An 18574-nucleotide genomic window follows, 5' to 3' on the forward strand; every position below is an offset into this window, starting at 1 on the left:
CTTTTTTTTATATGTCTTTTAATTATATGTGTTTTGTCCTTTTCCATTTTCAAAAACTAATACTCTCTCCATTTTATTTTATATGTCATTTCTTTTTATAAATATATTGGTTATTCCTTCTTCTTATTGGAACACATGTTGACTTGTGGTGCTTTATTATTCCCTCTTCTTATATAGTAATACGTTTAGAGGTATTCATATGTTTCGTATTCATACTTGTCCATTATTCTAAAAAATAATTTTTTTACTTTTAATTGTCACTTATAATATATCAAAACATGATTAAAAAAATATATTCTATTTTACACACAAGATTATTTATTTATTGTCTAAATCATTTCTCATTAGTTGAAACTATATATCAATTAATACAAACATTGTGATAAAAATATTCATATTAATTATTACTATTTCTTAAAATACGTGTAAAGTTCAAAATGATTAAGTAAAACTAAATGAAAAGAATATAGTTTTATCCACTTAGAGAACTTTTCACAACTTAGAAAAGTTGGACTTAATTAAGAACAATTTGTTATTTGCATTTTTAATGCAATTTATCATTTTTCACCGAATTGATTGAGAGATGTATGATGATGTGGATGTAAACTTGTCAGTCTCACGAAGTTTTAAATTATTGGAGTGAATTTTTTGATAATATCTTTAAAGTTTCATATGTAAAATTTAAAATTTTGTGATAGTATTAATATTTTTCAACTATAAGGATTAAAATGTAGCTATTTATGGATTTTGCGATAATTAGAAAGTGTTACTTTGAGACTTTCCTTCAAATATTATTAGACTTTTTAGTCTAATTTTAAGTTAATCTGTTCAATTGTCATCCATAATCTCTGATTACTTAGATTCCTTTGAGTAGAGAATTTTTTTTTTTATATTGGTTAGTACCTTACTAAAGTCACTTTTGTATGTGTATAATATTTTTTATTCTAAATAAATCATGGATCTTTGATTAGTTGAAACTATGGAATATTTTTTTGTTCTTATATTATCTTTGTTATTATGATCACAAGAAGGACAAAAATAGTATTAGCTGTTTCTTATAAGTCAAAATGCTACTTCTCAATTGGATAAAAACAAAAAAACAAGCTTAGTTTAAGTTTTAAAAAATCATATTGCAGATCAAGGAAGCAAAAGGGAATCATTGAAAATTGAACTTAGATTTATATATAGCGACCTATTTTCACTGTCAATTGATAGGCACGTAAAAAAAGAAAATTTGATAAATATTTAGTTCAAGTGAATAGGGATGACAATGGAGTGGGGCGGGACGGTTGTGGGGCAAATCTGCATAAACCCGCTAAAATTATAACTCGCCCGTCCCGCCCCGCCTTGCATAGCATCATTTATTGGTTTCAATCCATCCTGTCCCGCCCTACATAAATCCGCTTTGCCCCGCCCCGCACCCTATAATTTGTAAAAAGTTTTAAATATTAGATGCAATAAGTGTTTAACCAAAAAATTTAAATTATTTTAATTGCTTAATATTTTTTTAACCTCTAAAATTAATATGTTATACTGTTCCAAATCGCCAGTAACTTTTTTTTGTTGATAATTTTGAATTGATTACATATGACGTAATAAACAAATTGTTGAATGCAGTAAAAAAGAAACAAAATATGTCAACAAGTTTTTTTTTTCCTTTCTAATTTATTGGCCATTCAAAAATTAATACTTTTTCATCTGAAAGGAAAAAAAAATACCAAACAGTGATCAAACAGATAAAAAATTGATGCAAAAGTTAGTGTAGATCAGCGAATTTAAAAGACTTTTACCTCAAATCCGTGCCCCCAGTGGCGGAGCCAGGATTTAGATTGAGGGGTGTCAAAATATAAAGTAGTAAGCACACAAAAAATTCAACAAAATAAATTTTACTAATAAAAGCAAAACATAATTACATTATTACAATCGTACTCGACGCGGTTTCATCTCTTGAAATGTTTTTACAATAGTATCATTAGAAATATTAATAAATACATCTTTTTCTACATAAGGAACTAGACAACCGCTCAAAAGATCATCATTCATCTGATTCCACAAGGCATTTTTAATAAACTTCATTGCCAAAAAAGCTCTTTCAACGGATGCAGTGGCAACTGGTAAAAGCAAAGCAAATTTCACTAAGCGGAATACAAGAGGAAAGTTTAGGTTCTTCTTAGTCTCAACTAATTTTCTTGAGAGATCACAAAGTCCATCAACAAATTGGACGAGGAAAATAAATACAAGGTGCAAGAAAGTAGGAACTTACCGTTGCCATGACCAGGACGTAGTTTGAAACCGAGCAATGGCGATTGAAGTCTGAAGACGACTGCACGACGCAGTCAGCGAACAAAGACGACTCTTTTGGACTCTTCCTCTTCAAAACTTTTGATTTTGGAATTGGGGATTTGTTTAATCCCTAGACTCTAAATCCCTAAAGTGTATTTTATTTCTTTTTAAAAAATAAAATATTAAAGTAAACTTAATTTAAGTCAATAGTTTAAAAATTGGATGAAAAACACGTTTAGCTATCTAAAAACTAAAGACAAAAAAGTTACAGTTGTCTAAAAAGTAGAAAAAAAATGCTGAAAGCCTTTAAAAAAAAATAGATTTCAGCAAGGTTCGAACTCCCAACGGCTAGGTCAATGACAAGGCGGAACTTTGTAGCCCCTGAACCACTGAACCAACCCTTCAACTTGGTTCAGGAGTGTCAATTCTAATATATATAGGTATAAAATCAGAATTTGACTTACCTATACAACGTAATTTTCCGATGAAGGGGTGTCGCTTGACACCCCTCGGGCAAGGGTAGCTCCGCCCCTGCGTGCCCCGCCCCGCGAGAATTTTGAAATATATATTTAAATTCGCCCTGCCCCGCAAAAGCTATAACCCGCCCTACATTGTAAGGGGTGATAGCTCTTTGATAGGACTAAATCTTCTCACGGTTGAACTTGGAGAAGAACTAGTGGATCAATTCGAGATCGAAAGTGTCTTGTATCAACATTTTTTTTTATTTTTTCATCAAGTATCACTTTGGGATTCGACTCACTCAGATTTGTGTAAGGAATTCCACTTTGGAGGTAAAACCCTTCCTATCAAAAGTGACTTCATGCCCAGAATTCGAACTCAATACCTTTGATTAATAATAGAGGAGTACTTACTTTGAATCAGTTTAAATGATCATAATTAAAGAGTACTAAAACAATCGCTTCACCGAATGAATTAGCCTCTGATTGAATCAAAGAAGGCATACCTAGTTCAAAGGTCGTGGCAATGCAACTTGAGATCTTATAAACTCTTTTTGATATCATATTTAGAGAAAAATTACACGAAATATCCTAAACGTGTTATCTTACCTGAAATTCAACTATTGATCTCTAGACTCTAATTACTGATAAATTCCTTCAATTATATAATATTCACATTTATATACATTTTGAATTTTGAAATAGATAACGAATCTCTTAGATGTATAATGTAAATTTGAAATAAATTTTGAAAATCATATACAAGTTGTGATTGAATAATAATTTATTTCTTTCATATATCTTAGTCATAATGATCCAAGAAGGAATAAAACAACATTAGCTGTTTTTAGGACATACAAGTCAAAAAAGCCAAATTTAAATCGAATAAATATCCAAAAAAGTGTAAATTCCTTCTTCTTTTTTTCCCTTATTAGAATAAAACATTTTCTTTTCTATATTCAATTTCATTAAAAGTTATTCCAGCTGTACCCAAAAACTGTGAAGATTGACGAGAGATAAGACCAATGACCAATATTTCAACTTCAAATTTATAAGATAAGTTTTAGAATTTATTTTTAGGTTATTTATCAATATATATATGTGGCAAAAATTATTTTTGATACAGACTTCATATGAATATATAATGTATCGATATGCATATAATAATATATTGCTATTGTATAAATAGTATATAATCATGTATATATAATGTATAATTATGTATTAAAGATGTATATACTTTGTGTTATTTACATAATGTATAAATAATGTGTTATTTATATGTATGATAACTATGTATCAAAGATGTGTATATGCATTATTTATACATTGCATACTTGTTTGTTTTCTATCCAATCAACTCAAATCTCTTGTAAACAATTTTGAAATTTAGATGTGAGCTCATCTCAATGTTTTGAGGCTTTGATTGACTGACCATTTTATGTAATAAGTGATAATTGGATTATTTTGATTTTTTTTTTGACTCAATTGACTTCTTTCATAAAACTTCAATTTTGTTTTCAAATACAACATTAATTTTCAATTTGATTCAAATTTTTTTTTCCCCAGATCTCAACCAAATTATTTCCAAGCACCTACTAAAATTTTCAATTTACATGATCTTAGTAATGAGAATATTTTGTATACTACTTCGAATGATGCATGACAAAAGAGTATATGTTAAGTCTCATAGAAGTTTTTGTACTTATTAAGTTTCAATATTGGGCCAAAATATGAGACCTCAATCATTTGGACTAGGATTTAACGTTATGGATTTTTTTATTTAATAATAGCCATAGTCCATAGCGGATCGAATTTATTATTTATTTTTTAATTATTCAATATACATAAATTATATACTAATTATACATAATTTAACACATATGATACATATTTCATAGCGGTTCAGATTGAGCGCAAGAAAATTAGTTTGAATCCCATAGCTAAGGCTATACAGAGAGAAAAGGGAAAATTATATGATATAACAATTTAAGTCCACTAATTATCAGTATAGTAATATTTTTAAATTATTACAAAAGCTACATTTTTTATAGCAATTTTTTCCTATATGTATATACATAATTGCTATATTTTGAAATTTCATAAACAACTATAGTTTGAAGGGAAAAAGGTCTGAAATATATTCGAACTTTGACCGAAATTGTTGTTATGATATCGAACTTTGGAAAGGACCTTTTACCCCCTGCAGTAGTTAATAGTATATTTTAAAGGTATATATGTGCCCACGTGGATATCATAAATATTGCATAATTATAAATAGTAACGTGTTCACGTGTGCACATATATATCTTTAAAATACACTATTAAATAGTGCAGGGGGTAAACGGTCCTCCATAAAGTTTGGTATCGTAACAGTAATTTTGGTCAAAATTAGAGTATTTTTCAGACCCCTTTTCCTAGTTTGAAACATAATTACCATTTGTAGTTATTGTTTTGATTTTGATGTACCTGTCCGCTCAGTAAGACTGTATACTATCACAATTGTTACTAACTTGTATTCATTCATTCTAATAACGATGTTAATGCATACAATCTTGACAAGTAAATCACATAAATTACATATGTTGACTTAATTTCAATATATCAATTGATACAATCACAATAAATTCGCTCAACAAACTTCTTTTCTCTCTCCGAAATATAAATACATATCACATGTTTGCTTGGAAAATTCCCCTAAAGAAAAACCCCTAGCTGAGCCCAATAAAATTCACTTTTTTGGCATTTGGGATAATTTCAAATATCTTGAAAAACTGAAACAAACAAAAAAAAATTCACACAGACTACAGAGACGGTACCAAATTTCCAGGTGTTTTTAAAAAAACAAACTTTACCCTGCTTGTTGTTGAGTGCCGTTTGTTTCTCTCTACTCTCTTCTTCTTGAAGATGCAGATGAACAAAAAATGGTGAATTCTCTCTCTTCATAACTTCATACTTATCTATTAACTCTTTTTTCAGATCTTTCATTAAATAAAGTTTGATTCTTTAGCTGTTTTTTTTTGGATTTATGTACTTTTTCTCTTGACCCTTTTCATTTTTGGACTTCTTTTTGCTAAATTCACTTTTATTTCTTGCAGTTAAACAAAGGTTTTTGTTAAAGTTACAATCTTTGCTCTGTTTGAGGTAAGTTGTAGATCCAATGTACTTCAGGTTTTGATTTATAATGTTGGATTCTTGAGCTTACTCTGAAGCTAATGGAGAATACTGATTGCTTTTTTTTTTTTTTTGTTTGTAAAATAGTTAATGTTAGATGTTACTGGTAATGTTTGTTAATTATATGTGCAAGGTTTAATCTGTGTATACTCAGCTGTTTCAACATTGTTGCATTTGGGGCTCTGATTTTTATTGGAAATTGGATGTCCTGAAAGACTATGTAGCTTGGACTCTACAAAAATGTTGCTTACCCGTGTCGGATTCTCCAAAAATAGTGTATTTTTGGAGTATCTGACATGCAGCTTTTGATGTTTTTGAAGAGTCTGAGCAACATAGCTGAAAGATGTAGCTGGAGTGCTTTGGTGGTAGGGTTTTCTGCTGAAGGGGATTGCTACACTTGCTAAATTTTTTTAGGAATTAAATAAAAGTATTGCGTTGTTGGTTTCTTGTGTATCCATTTCTATTGGGTTTTTCATCCAATGTGTTATAGCCTTATAGGTGATACCAGGGTTAGAGTAAGTAAAGCTTTCCCTTCTCCATTCCTGAACCACAAAGGAGGAAAGGAACACAACTAGAGGCGAATCCAGAATTTAAAATCTATGGGCTCAATCTTTAAGATTTTTAGTATCCATCATTGTTTAAAATTATGGGTTCAGATCTACTATTTATTACTATTTTAGTAAACTTTTGCATATAAATTTACACTCTGTGTCAAAGTAATGGGTTCAGATGAACCCAGTGTCTGCATGCTTGCTGCATCCGCCCCTGACACAACGTTAGAGGAAGGAAGTTTCTCTATTACACTCATCAAGTCTGCGAAGCATCTAATTCTCCTCTTCTGGAAGAGATTGTTTGTAGAGTCCCATTGGATAGGTGTTGAATTCATGAATCTTACATGAGAGAAGATCACTTGAGATGGTTTGGTCATGTCCGTGTCGATCTCTAGATGCACCAGTTTGTATGTGTGCCTTAGTTAGTGAAGATGTTACATGTGACGAGGTAAACTCAAATCACATGGAAAAAAGTTGTCTGGAAAACCTGAATCTCTTGGAATCCATGCATGCTTAGAGAAAGATAGGGCACAGTGGATGAAAAGATGTCTATGTATGTTTTAGTCATGTTACTATGCTTTCTAAGAGTCTTTTAGATAAAATATATAGAGAACTGATACTACTTTTTATTTATTTATTTTATTTTGTATATTGTTGGTTTGAGATGAATTTAATTGGAGAAACATAGTAAGTGAGAGTTTGTTGGGTACTGAGGCGTAGTTGTTGCTTCTCTTCTTTTATTTGTTGGCATGTTGATAAACCAATTAGGCTTTAGGCTCTAGATCCTTGAAAAGAAAAGGATATATTGACAATCAGTCATCTTTATTTTACCACATTCATTTTGACCATACAATCTCTTTTAATCCACTAAATTGATCACTGATGGTAGGCTTTTTGTCGGATCTCTAGACTTTTGTTATGCAACTTCACTTTTATATATGCAGAATCACAATTGTGCTTTAGTTTTGGAAAAAAGAACACATAGATAAACATTTTAACCTCATCAATGGCTTATATTACATCAATGGCTACTTACTGCAGCAAGTTTGCATGTGCTTATTTGATATAGAGCTCTTTTGAACCTTCCGAACTTATTATTCACAAGGTTCTTACGTTGTGGGCATCAAACTTATTACTATGGGAAAATCTCCTGGAAAGTGGCTCAGGTCATTGCTGCCAGGGAAAAAGTCTTCCAAATCTGGCACATCAAAGGTAGGAGATACGATCCAATTTTGTATTGAATTGAATTATCCCTCTGGTTCTGCCTTTTGCTTATTATCTGCCTGCTTTATAGTAAAGTGGATTTGTCCATATTTCACTTTGGTTTGTCAAGAGTTAAAAGCTAGTTTTGTACTTTTGTTAGTGCGAAATTGCTACTACTTTATTGTTTAGTGGATTCACAAGTTAGTAGCTAACTTTTTGCTCCTTCTGGAATAGAATTGGGTAAGGTTTATACTGAGAAATGTAAAATTGTTGCCATTAGAATTTTCCTCATCTCATCAAGAACAATAAAAATAAAAATTGTTGCCTGTAGAACCTTTGCATGGCGAAGGCCGTAACCCATGGTAGTACTTTTTGGGGAAGTGGACATTCTTTTGAGGCAAGCCATAAGGCGAGCTGTCTAATTACTTTGGTGAATAACATTCATGAAAATGAACCTTGTCTTCTGCCCTAATGTCAATACCTATGGTCGCTGGCCACGAAAACAGTATTATCATCACAATGCAACAAACTTGAACAGGGCAACTTGTAAAGGATATGTTTCTTTGAGAACAATTTTCCACAAGCATTACTTGTTCATTCTGCTTATCCTTCTTTCCTGTGTGGGGTTTATTTTATTCATATTATTTCTAATAAGTTATTTTAATCTCTGTTTCTTTCTTTAAAGAAATCTTCAAATGAGAAAGCATCTGTAATTTCCACCAATGCGGCATTGTCCGGTTCGTCTGTCCATCTGCCATTGATATCTGAACCAGTTGCTGGTAATTCTGGTGGAATAAAAGAAGACTCGAACTTTGAGAAAGGAGAGGTCACTGATGAGGTGATTCTCCCTTCTATTGAGCGAGATGGAGACGAACAAAATACTTGTCTTACCTTACCCGAGGATACTGAGAAAATGAGGCTTGAGCAAGCTGCTATGAAGGCACAAGCTATTGTTAGGGGTTATCTGGTAATTACTTTACCATATAGATTTACTGGTGTCTTAAAATATTTTTGGTTTTTTTTGTGTTCTTTATTACAATTTGAGGAATTATGTTTGTTTTCGGCAAGCTTTGTCTTCTACCTTCCGATGTCTTCCCCTTCCACTTCAATATTGTGGCAGTGAGTTACTTTCACAGCTTTTAACTCTACTATGCTCGTTTCTTGTGGTTAATGAATGTACGAGCTGATTTTATTTGTATTGTTCTTTCAGCAACATATATGAATAGGTCTTGATTTTCTGTTAAAATGGTTAGAGACAACTGACAAGTGTTAGATGTTAAGAGACTGGAAGTTGTAGCATCTGCTAGTTTTTCTCATAGTTTAACCTAAACAAGACATGCAATTGTCCATGTTTGTTTAGTAGGGTTTGTCTATATAAACTATTCTTTTGCACAAAGGTGCAGAATGACGGAAGAATTCTGAAAATTTTACAAGACTATATTGTAAAGATGTAAACAACTTCCTAAGAAGGGAAGTTATGCTACATTAGAATTGCTAGAAAATGATCTCTTCTGAGACATAAATCTTGGAAAATGACTATCATCAGCAAGCTCTTATACTACCAACAAAATGGGTTTACCAGTGGCTCCAAAGTCACTTTGAATCTACGTGTTGATAACATTTGGATTCTTGCAACCCTTGAAGGTCTTAATGGTTTTCTTCATAATGTTCACCAAATGGCTTTGAATAGTGCTTTCCCGATGGATGCATTTAAGACTTTATGTGACTGATAGTTTAACCTTTTCTCTGTTCATGTGTTTCCTTAATTTTGCAAATGATTTGAGTGTTATGAAAGGACTTGACTACTTACCTCTGACATGATCTTGCTACCTTTGATGTTTAAGAAAATTTTCTATGACAATGGGCTGATATCTAATTTAACTTGAACATTTAACCTGTACTAATGCCGATATGGTCTCTCTGAAGGCTCGCCGAGCATTTCTCAGGCTCAAGGGGACCATAAGGCTACAAGCTGCAGTACGTGGCCATCTGGTCAGAAGGCAGGCTGTTGCTACATTATACTGTATACATGGCATTGTCAAACTTCAAGCACATATCCGTGGCCAGATTATTAGACGTTCCAGTATTGGTTGTGAATTGATAACCAAACAAGGACTTGAAAAACAGGTAAACTACCAAATTGACTTTTTAAAATTTACTACTCCTTAAGCCCCAATTTATGTGAAGGTGTTTGAAAGAAAGACTCTTGAAATTTGTGTCTAAACGAGCCTGAGAAATTTCTGTAGCTATAAATCATTTCATCTAGGCTAAAATGTAAATTTTAAAATTATTTTGTCACTTAATATAAAAATGTCATTCTTTTCGGGACTCACTGAAAAGGAAGTGCGAGGGGGTACTATCTAAGGTGAAGGATGAGGGGCTCACACCTTGTGAGCTACCCTCCAACACAGCCAAATTGACTTAATGGTATCAAGGCTTATTGTAATTTGAAATTACAACGTTTAGGAATCCAAGTTTCTTAGACTATATGCTGCCAAGGGTGTTCAATGTACCATTTTTTATAACTGTTCTGCTATGAGTCTTGACTTGCTCAATGGCTTATAGTTTTTTATGGTACCTTTCATCATTAGGATGCTAAACAATTGGATTATCAGAGAACTAATGCATCCAAACTAGCACGGGAGCTATCCAAGAATGAATTCACTACAAAGGTACACATCTAACTTCTCGCCATTTTTTCTTACTTTTTTTTCCGTACTGTTCCTGCATTGTCTGGACCTAGAGGGAAGAATATGCCCATAAGACAAGTGGTTATCCCTAAATAACCAAAAGCTGATACCCAGATATTGAAGTTTTGCATACATGAAAACTCCCCTTACTGCTAAAATTAGTATTTTTTAGATTTTGAGTCATTAAGTGCAAAAGAATGTCTCATTTGAATTTGAAAGAACCAACTTTTCTCCTTTTTACTTGGTTATTGTTACTATAGTTGACTGATCCACTGATTGAACAATCTTTTCATATGGTATATTTCAGCTACTTGCTTCATCACCTACTGTAATGCCTCTACACCTCCATTATGGTCCAGAGGAACCAAATTCTAGTCAGGAATGGCTAGTCCGTTGGACTATATCACAGATTTGGCAACCACAACCTAAATCGGAAACACTTTCAAGAAAAAAGCATCAAAATGTTGAAGCAGACATTGCTATGTCAAAGCACAGTGGGAGGAAACTACATTCTAGAAAAATGCAGAACGGTTCAAATCATTCCACTTCTTCAGGGTCAGAAAAGAAGAAATCAAGTCATCTGGTAAACTCTGTTCTTCAGAATCCTGGAAGTGAGATTAAGAAGGTGAAACATAGTGTAAAGAAAATGTCCAGCCCTATATTGGAAAAACCAATTCAGTCTGAGGTTGATACTGAGCGAAAAAGGCAAAGTCATGACAAATTATCAAGCATGACATCTGATGAACCATTGCAAAATTCAGAAGGGATAGTTGAAAATTCTACTAATGTGGCCCCATCTCAAGAAACGCTAGGGGTGGATGATACTATCTCTCGTTTGGATATCCTTTCTGTATCTGATACTCTTCACAAATCAACTACTGATGCTGCGTATCAAAAACCAATCACTGATAACCAAGAGGATGATACTCCTGTTGCAAATGAGGATTCTTGTACTAACCATGATAATAATGAGGGGAATGAGAGCAACAAGGTTAACAGAAGAGTTTCTTTACCTGCAAAGCATGATGTCGATGCAAGTACGCCAACTACGCCAACGACAAGAAAGGTGCCCAGCTACATGGCTCCAACCAAGTCTGCTAAAGCTAAGCTGAAAGAGCAAGCCTCACCAAGGTTTGGGCAAGATGTGGCTGAGAAGAATGCCGTAACCAGACGTCATTCTTTGCCGTCCCCTATGAATGGAAAGCTGAGTTCATCACCATCACCACGGGTACAGAGGCTGGTCCAAGCTAGTGCCAAAGAAGGAATCAAGATCGATAGATCTTTATCATCTTCAAGGGATGGTACTGGTGAGTATTTAAGTGCCAACTCATTCTCTTCGTCCATTTCAATATGTTTTGTCTTAGTTTGATTAGACACAGAGTTCTGAAACAGAGAGTAGTTCACTGTGGAGTATGAACTACTCCACAGTGAACTACTTGTGCATTAATTTCAAACGATAGAAAAATTGCCTAACCAAAAATATTTGGTCCTAGGTTCTATCAAGAGATTAATGTATGTCTTGTGAACCCATATACAATGCATCTACTTGACGTTACGCATGTAACTTTTGCCTTTATCATTTCAGATAAGATGACTCGAGCAGAATGGAAGCGGTAACTCTGCAAGAATCTCAGATGTAGCAGGAAAGTAGTACCCGGGGATCGATCACTGACAGAAGTCCAGAACAAAACTTCATTATGTTCATATTCCTACCTTTGATGTTAGAAAGGAACTAAATTATAAGATATAGATGGTGTGCCTTTTGTTGTCTTTTCATTTTGCTTGGGAAATATTGCAAGAGTTTGTACCTGCTAAACTTTAGATATAGGGTTGTCTTGTTAAGTTCTAGGCATGTTGTCTGTTGAGTTGATATAGAATGTGTGTTTTGAGGCAAAATCTATTTGTATGTTCAGTTAATGTTTGCTTTGAAATATTTGATTATGCAAAAATACTAATACAAACGAGTTATAGTGTTCTTACTTACCCTTCAACATGGTTTGAATGGTTAACCTATTCATCTGGTGAAGGAGCTCAACCACTTGAGCAAGCCTCGGGATTTAGCAAGTAAGGCATACTTCCCCCACTTTTAGAATGATTTCGTTTTCTTGTAGTGTCGTTGCAATTAATTTTATGTCCTTTTTATGAGAAAATTTTATTTTTACACATAAGAGATAAAAGCACTATGATTTATTTTGTACCGTCTAAACTAAACAAAAAACACTATGATTATTTGGTGTTTAAGAAGGCTTAGTTACTATATTAACTTTTTAAAAGAAGTTTAACCTATGATAGTAGGCTAATTATATAAGGTTACGAAGTACTATTATCTAATTAACATAGATCTAAATGTTAATTTCTTTCACAAAAACAAAACTACCCTTTTTCAATCACCAATAAATACAAGATCTCTCTCATATATAATTTTAGCATAAGTGGGGTCGGTCAATAAAATAAAATAATTCAAATGAGTATCATTTTTTTAAAATTCTTTTTAGCTTAAAATAAAAATTCTATATCATAATTATATTTTAAAAGTCAGAAAACATACATGATAAGCGATAAGCCGATAACTATTACTAAACCAAATTTAAGTAGGTTTAATTATAGTAAAACACTTAAAATCCTTTTTAGAGAAAAATTAGGATTAAAATATCTATAAATTCCTAATCCACTTAACAATCTTTTATCAAGTTAATTAATTTACCATGGAGACTTTTGTTTATGAAGAGTCTAATTTGCATTACTCCTTTGGATGGTCTAAAACAAAACCCAAAAATTCCCAAAATCGTCGTCCTACGTTAGAATTAATCAAAATTTTGTTGATTTGCAAAACCGAACATATTTGGCGTAATCTTTCAGGTAAAAGCAAGACAAGTCGTAAACGTCCTCGAATCTCAACGTCTATCACAATAGAATCTCAAGATTTCAAGGATCCAGAAAAGACTTGTCTAGCCATATACAACGAGTTAAAAAAATGTCAATTTCCGGTCTTCGAGTGTAAAGTGATGGTTGATGAGTTGATCGAATTGGCACATAAATATATCCATCGTTCTGTGCTTGTTGATGATCGTTACGTGTTGAAACTTGGTGTTAAGATTAATATGTTGCACAAGTACAAGCAAATAAAGGAGAATTATGATAGGAATTTTTTGGCAAAAAATATTCCCAATAAGAGTTGTAATATATGTGAAGACATTTTTAGAGGATCTTCAATTATAAAAATGTCATGTAAACATATGTTTCATTTCAAATGTATGAAAAATTGGTTAGATAGGAATATTGGTTGCCCTACTTGTACTCCTATCAATAATGGAAACCCTAATTAGGTTTAGGTGCCTTTTTTTATTTGAGTTTATTGGTTTGATAAATAAAACATTTTATTTTTACTATTGATTGTACATATATATAGAGATTTTTTTTATTTGTATTTTTGGTTAGATTGATTGTTACGAGTATTGGTTACTAATTTATTGGACTTATGGGAGTTTGGTTATGACTCCGGCTCTTCTCCATTTCTCTTCTCTGTATTTTTTCCAAGTTCATATTTGGATATCCCACATTCTTAACAAACATATTATGACCTTGTCCATAAATATAGGGAAAAAGTTTTTATTTTTATTTTATTTTTAGTGAGGATGTTTTTTTTTAAAAATATAATAAAAAGATTGTTATAAAAAGAAAATAAAAGAAACATTCTGCATTAGGAGGAGAATTTTGTTTTGACAAAAAACAGTGACAAAAACTATTTTAAAAAGAAACTAGCAAGGAAAACAGAATCTCGTAACAAAAACAGAATATAATATTGACGAGAAGAAAATCGAGCCAATTAATATTGACAAGAAGAAAATAGAACCAACTGAATGCATAATGTGTCCTTAAAGAAATTATTCTCCTCAAATATTCGAGATTAAAGGAATATATCTTGTCAGGATATAGCGATTTTACTCACCAATGCATCAGCACCAAAATCAATGGTGTCATCAACGGGACCAAAGTACACTATAATACTAAATTTTGTTGTGAAGAAGAAGAAGTTCAGAAATTTCGTGATTAAAAAATAGAGGAAACCACTCTATTTATAGACAACAAATGGTAGTGTAACATGTGCTTACCGTACCTTATCTGAAAGGTCACAACCCTTTGGAAATTCACAATCCTTTGAAAAAGTCACAACTTTTCAAAAAGTCGCAACTCTTCAGAAAAGCACAAACCTTTCAAAAAGTCGCAACTCTTCAGAAAAGCCACAAACCTTTCAAAAAGTCGCAACTCTTCATAAAAGCCACAAACCTTTCAAAAAGTCGTAACTCTTCAAAAAAGCCACAACTCTTCATAAAGTCACAAATCTTCATTTTCCATTCACATCTTATAAACCCAGCAAGCTCAACTTAGAATAACCTTAAATTTGTTAACTACAATACCAAGTCAGAAAACGTACATGCATGTATGTTAACTATTACTAAACCAAGTTTAATTATTAGGTTTAATAATTATAGTAAATCCTTCTCAGAGAAAGTTTAGGATTCAAATATCTATAAATTCCTAACCATCTAACAATATTTAGTCAAGTTAATTAATTTACCATGGAGATTTTTGCTTATGAAGAATCCAATTTGTATTACACCTTAGGGTCGCCAGAAAACCCCTCTATAAATTTCAATCATTCTTTTGAATTTGAATTAGTAGTAATTCAATTTATTTGTGAAATCGGACATCTTTTGTATGATATTTCTGGTAAACAATACAAATACGAATGTCCACCAATCTCAACATGTTTCACTATGGAGTCTCAAGATTTCAAGAATCCAGAAAAGACTTATCAAGCCATACACGACCAGTTAAGAAATTGTCAAGTTCCATTGATCTTCGAATTCAAAGTGATCGTTGATGAGTTGATCGAATTGGCACATAAATATAGCCATTGTTCTGTGCTCGTTGATGATCGTAACGTGTTGGGACTTGGTGTTAAGATTAATATGTCACACATATACAAGCAAATAAATGAGAATGATAGTAGTGTCATGGCACAAACTATTTCAACTAAGAGTTGCCAAATATGTGAAGAGGATATATTTGGAGGATCCTCAATTATAAAGATGTCATGCAAACATATGTTTCACCTAAATTGTATGAAAAAATTGTTTGATAGGAACATAGGTTGCCCAACTTGTACTCCTATCAATGATGGAGAATCCTAAGTTAATTGTCTAAATAAAATTTTATGGTAAGTCTAAGTGCCCTTTTTCATTTGAATTTATTGGATTGATAAATGAAACATTTTACTTTTACCGTGATTATACTTGTGTTGAGTTTTTTTTTCTTTTTAAAAATTGTATCGGTTGTTAGATTGATAAGATAAGAAACAAGTACCTCTAGACTATGATCAAAATTTTAGAGACACATCTAAACTTAACTAGGGTCCTATTATCTCCGAACTCATTTTTAAAAAAAATATATTTTTGTACACTTTTATGCTGACGTGGCACCTTCAACCACCCAAGTTATTATGTTTGTACACACGTGCCTTCCACATGTGTAATTTTTTTTTAAAAAGTTTGACTAGGTTCAATCTAACAAAAATGCATTTTTTACCTCTTGAATTGTTAAGTAGGCGTTTAATTAATTATAGGATTCGGAAGCCTAATTTCAAGTTTTTTTGAATCAGTGTTTGTTTAAGAAATTTGTACAAAGATTCAACTTTAAATCACGTGGAATGATCTTATCAAACAGCAGAGTAAATATATATATATATATATATATATTTTTTTTTTTTTTGGTTCAAAACAGAGTAATATATATATTATGTAAATATATTACTTAGTTATATATGCGTAAATACATTATTATAGGGAAGTGGTATTTACTGCATCAAAAATAATATTTAGCGGCAATTAATTAACGGTAATAGCTTAATTGCCGCTAAATAGATATTTTTAGCGGCAATTAACACCTTTTATATATGTCCCTAAAGCCTTTAGCGACATTGGATTTAGCTAATGCCGATAAAGACTTTAGCACTTTTTATTAATGTGTCTATTTATTATCGCTAAAAGTTGCGTTTGTTGTAGTGATCGTAGAATGCCTACTAGTGGTGTTTAGCGGATTAGTACTATTACATACATCAAGTGGACGCCTATTATTTATTTATTGGACCAACTAATCTCGCTCGACTTTTTCTCTATTTTAGTGTAGTAAAATACATGTATATATCTAGGGATCTTTCTCAATTTTTGATATTAAACTCCTAATAATTAGTAGAATACGTAATTATTTTTGGAAGTGTAAGTAGAATTTAGTATATATGCTATAAAATGTGTGTCTAATAAAGTAGTTTTTCCAGTAATCATTTCCCTAGTAGATCTAAATTAAAATTAACTACCAATTAATATGAGTATTATATAAAATATATTAATCATTATTTCTTAATAAACGTGCAAAGTTAACGGAGGAGTAATTATGAATACAAGAAATATTCCTTGGAACAAACAATTAGGCTCATAATGCTAAGAATATACTCCTTGAGATTTAAATATTGAACCTGGTCTTCATTGTTATCCAAGTGAAGGCAAATATAAATATAAAATGGTCATCTAATATTCTTTCTATTCTTTTCAACAATTTACAAAAGATGTAGAAGAATTCTTTGATCTAGTTACATGTCTAAGCTTTTAATTACCAAAATAAAGAGAGAACATTTCATGAACAAATAAAATTGAATCATGAACGTTATATTTTTTTTGTTGACACTTTTTTATTTTATCAACCATAAAGCAAATTGGACAAGATATTTAGAATATCTTTATAAAAATATACACCCCCTCCGTCGCACAAGAGTCAAAGTATTTAAAAATCACGATGTGAATTTGTATATTTCTTTAAAAGCATTTAAAAGAAATTTGACATATATAAAATAATTCTGAAAAATTTAAAAATAATAGTCGAAATAAAAAAGTACAAATGAAAAACTACTAAGTTAAAATTTTGGTATAAGAATTAGCAAGTGAAGCCATTACCCAAACTTGAAGATAGGGGTGTACATGGCCGGGTTGGTTCGGATTTTTCAAATATCAAACCAAACCATTTGTGTCGAATTTTTAAATTTATAACCAACCAAATCAATAAAACTCGGGTTTTTCAACCTCGGGTTAATCGATTTTTCGGGTTGTTTCGGGTTTTTCCGGTAAAGTATTCATACAAACATATAATTTACTAGTACTTCAAATATTTCTTTAGTCCTACCAAAATACAACTATCTAAGATGTTTTTAAAAAATATAACACAATATGATATGATTAATGACACTAAAATATCCAACAAAAATAATAATAATGAAATCGCGTAAAATAAATATTGAAAATTAACAAGTCATAATAAAAATGATCATAATTTAAAAGTACTAAATCATGCTAAAATTAAGTTTAAAGGAAATTAAAATTAGATTATGTATTTTAATTGTCTAAACCAATGTAAAACTAAAGAACAAATATTCAATATTATTGTCATTCTTAGTGTTGAATTGATTTTCTTTTTGCATTAATATTAATTTGATTTTGATTTAAGCTTTATTATAATTACCAACATCTGTGGACTATAATCTTTATTGGCCCATTCATAATTCTAAGTTTCAAACTTGAAATAATATATTAAAAGATAAAAACTATGAAAAAGTAAAAGAAATATTTAAAAATTATATCAAAGTAAATATTTTTATGTATAAAATAAAATTTTAAAATTATATATATAATGTCGGGTTGGTTTGGTCTCGGGTTGGTTTTTTTTAGTTAAAACCAAATCAATCCAAATATAGTCGAGTTTTTTTTTTCAAAACCAAACCAAGTAAACCAAACCACTAGTCGAATTTTTTTTCCGGGTTGACTCGGTTTGCGGTTTGGTTCGGTTTTCGGTTCGATTTTGTACACCCCTACTTGAAGACATGAAAAGAAAAAGAGAAAAAGTACAATATGAGATGAAAAGACAAGAAGGAATTACTTTTTTCCTGATATATTCTCAAACTTTAATATTACCCATATTTGCAGCCACATTCAATATAGTGTCGCCCCATATCTTAGTTCAAACCCCACTTTCACATTTGGCATGGAATTTTTTAAGCAAAACAATGTTATAAATAGGAATGTATGTTTTAACAACATCAAACAAACAAGTAGAAATGCAAGAGTATATATACTACTAACTAGTTGGAGATGATGAACAAAAATGT

At 31.4% G+C, this 18574-nt stretch overlaps 1 protein-coding gene across 4 annotated transcripts; it reads left to right on the forward strand.

Moving 5' to 3' along the window:
• Positions 1-5558: 5558 nt before the first annotated feature.
• On the forward strand, positions 5559-12338 carry LOC102601298 (protein IQ-DOMAIN 31-like). Of its 4 annotated transcripts, none has more exons than XM_006357208.2 (8): positions 5559-5668; positions 5840-5885; positions 7508-7678; positions 8355-8636; positions 9596-9796; positions 10261-10341; positions 10667-11666; positions 11945-12338. In XM_006357208.2, exons 3-8 carry the CDS (start codon positions 7604-7606, stop codon positions 11974-11976), a joined length of 1671 nt encoding a protein of 556 aa, XP_006357270.1. In that variant the 5' UTR covers positions 5559-5668; positions 5840-5885; positions 7508-7603; the 3' UTR covers positions 11977-12338. The 4 variants fall into 4 exon arrangements, with proteins under 4 accessions (XP_006357270.1, XP_006357271.1, XP_006357272.1 ...); XM_006357209.2 differs by having other exon boundaries at positions 7536-7678; XM_006357210.2 differs by having other exon boundaries at positions 7572-7678.
• The last annotated feature ends 6236 nt before the right edge of the window (positions 12339-18574 follow it).

Source organism: Solanum tuberosum, unplaced genomic scaffold (genome assembly GCF_000226075.1).
Source record: "Solanum tuberosum cultivar DM 1-3 516 R44 unplaced genomic scaffold, SolTub_3.0 scf00243, whole genome shotgun sequence".
Classification (NCBI taxonomy): domain Eukaryota; kingdom Viridiplantae; phylum Streptophyta; class Magnoliopsida; order Solanales; family Solanaceae; genus Solanum; species Solanum tuberosum.

What these genes read in the sequence shown, in the direction of transcription:
- LOC102601298 (XM_006357208.2), top strand. Translation starts at nt 7,604, where the DNA reads ATGGGAAAATCTCCTGGAAAGTGGCTCAGGTCATTGCTGCCAGGGAAA. An exon ending in CCAAATCTGGCACATCAAAG is followed by an intron (nt 7,679 to 8,354) that starts GTAGGAGATACG and finishes CTTTCTTTAAAG; the next exon opens with AAATCTTCAAATGAGAAAGC. An exon ending in AGAATGAATTCACTACAAAG is followed by an intron (nt 10,342 to 10,666) that starts GTACACATCTAA and finishes GGTATATTTCAG; the next exon opens with CTACTTGCTTCATCACCTAC.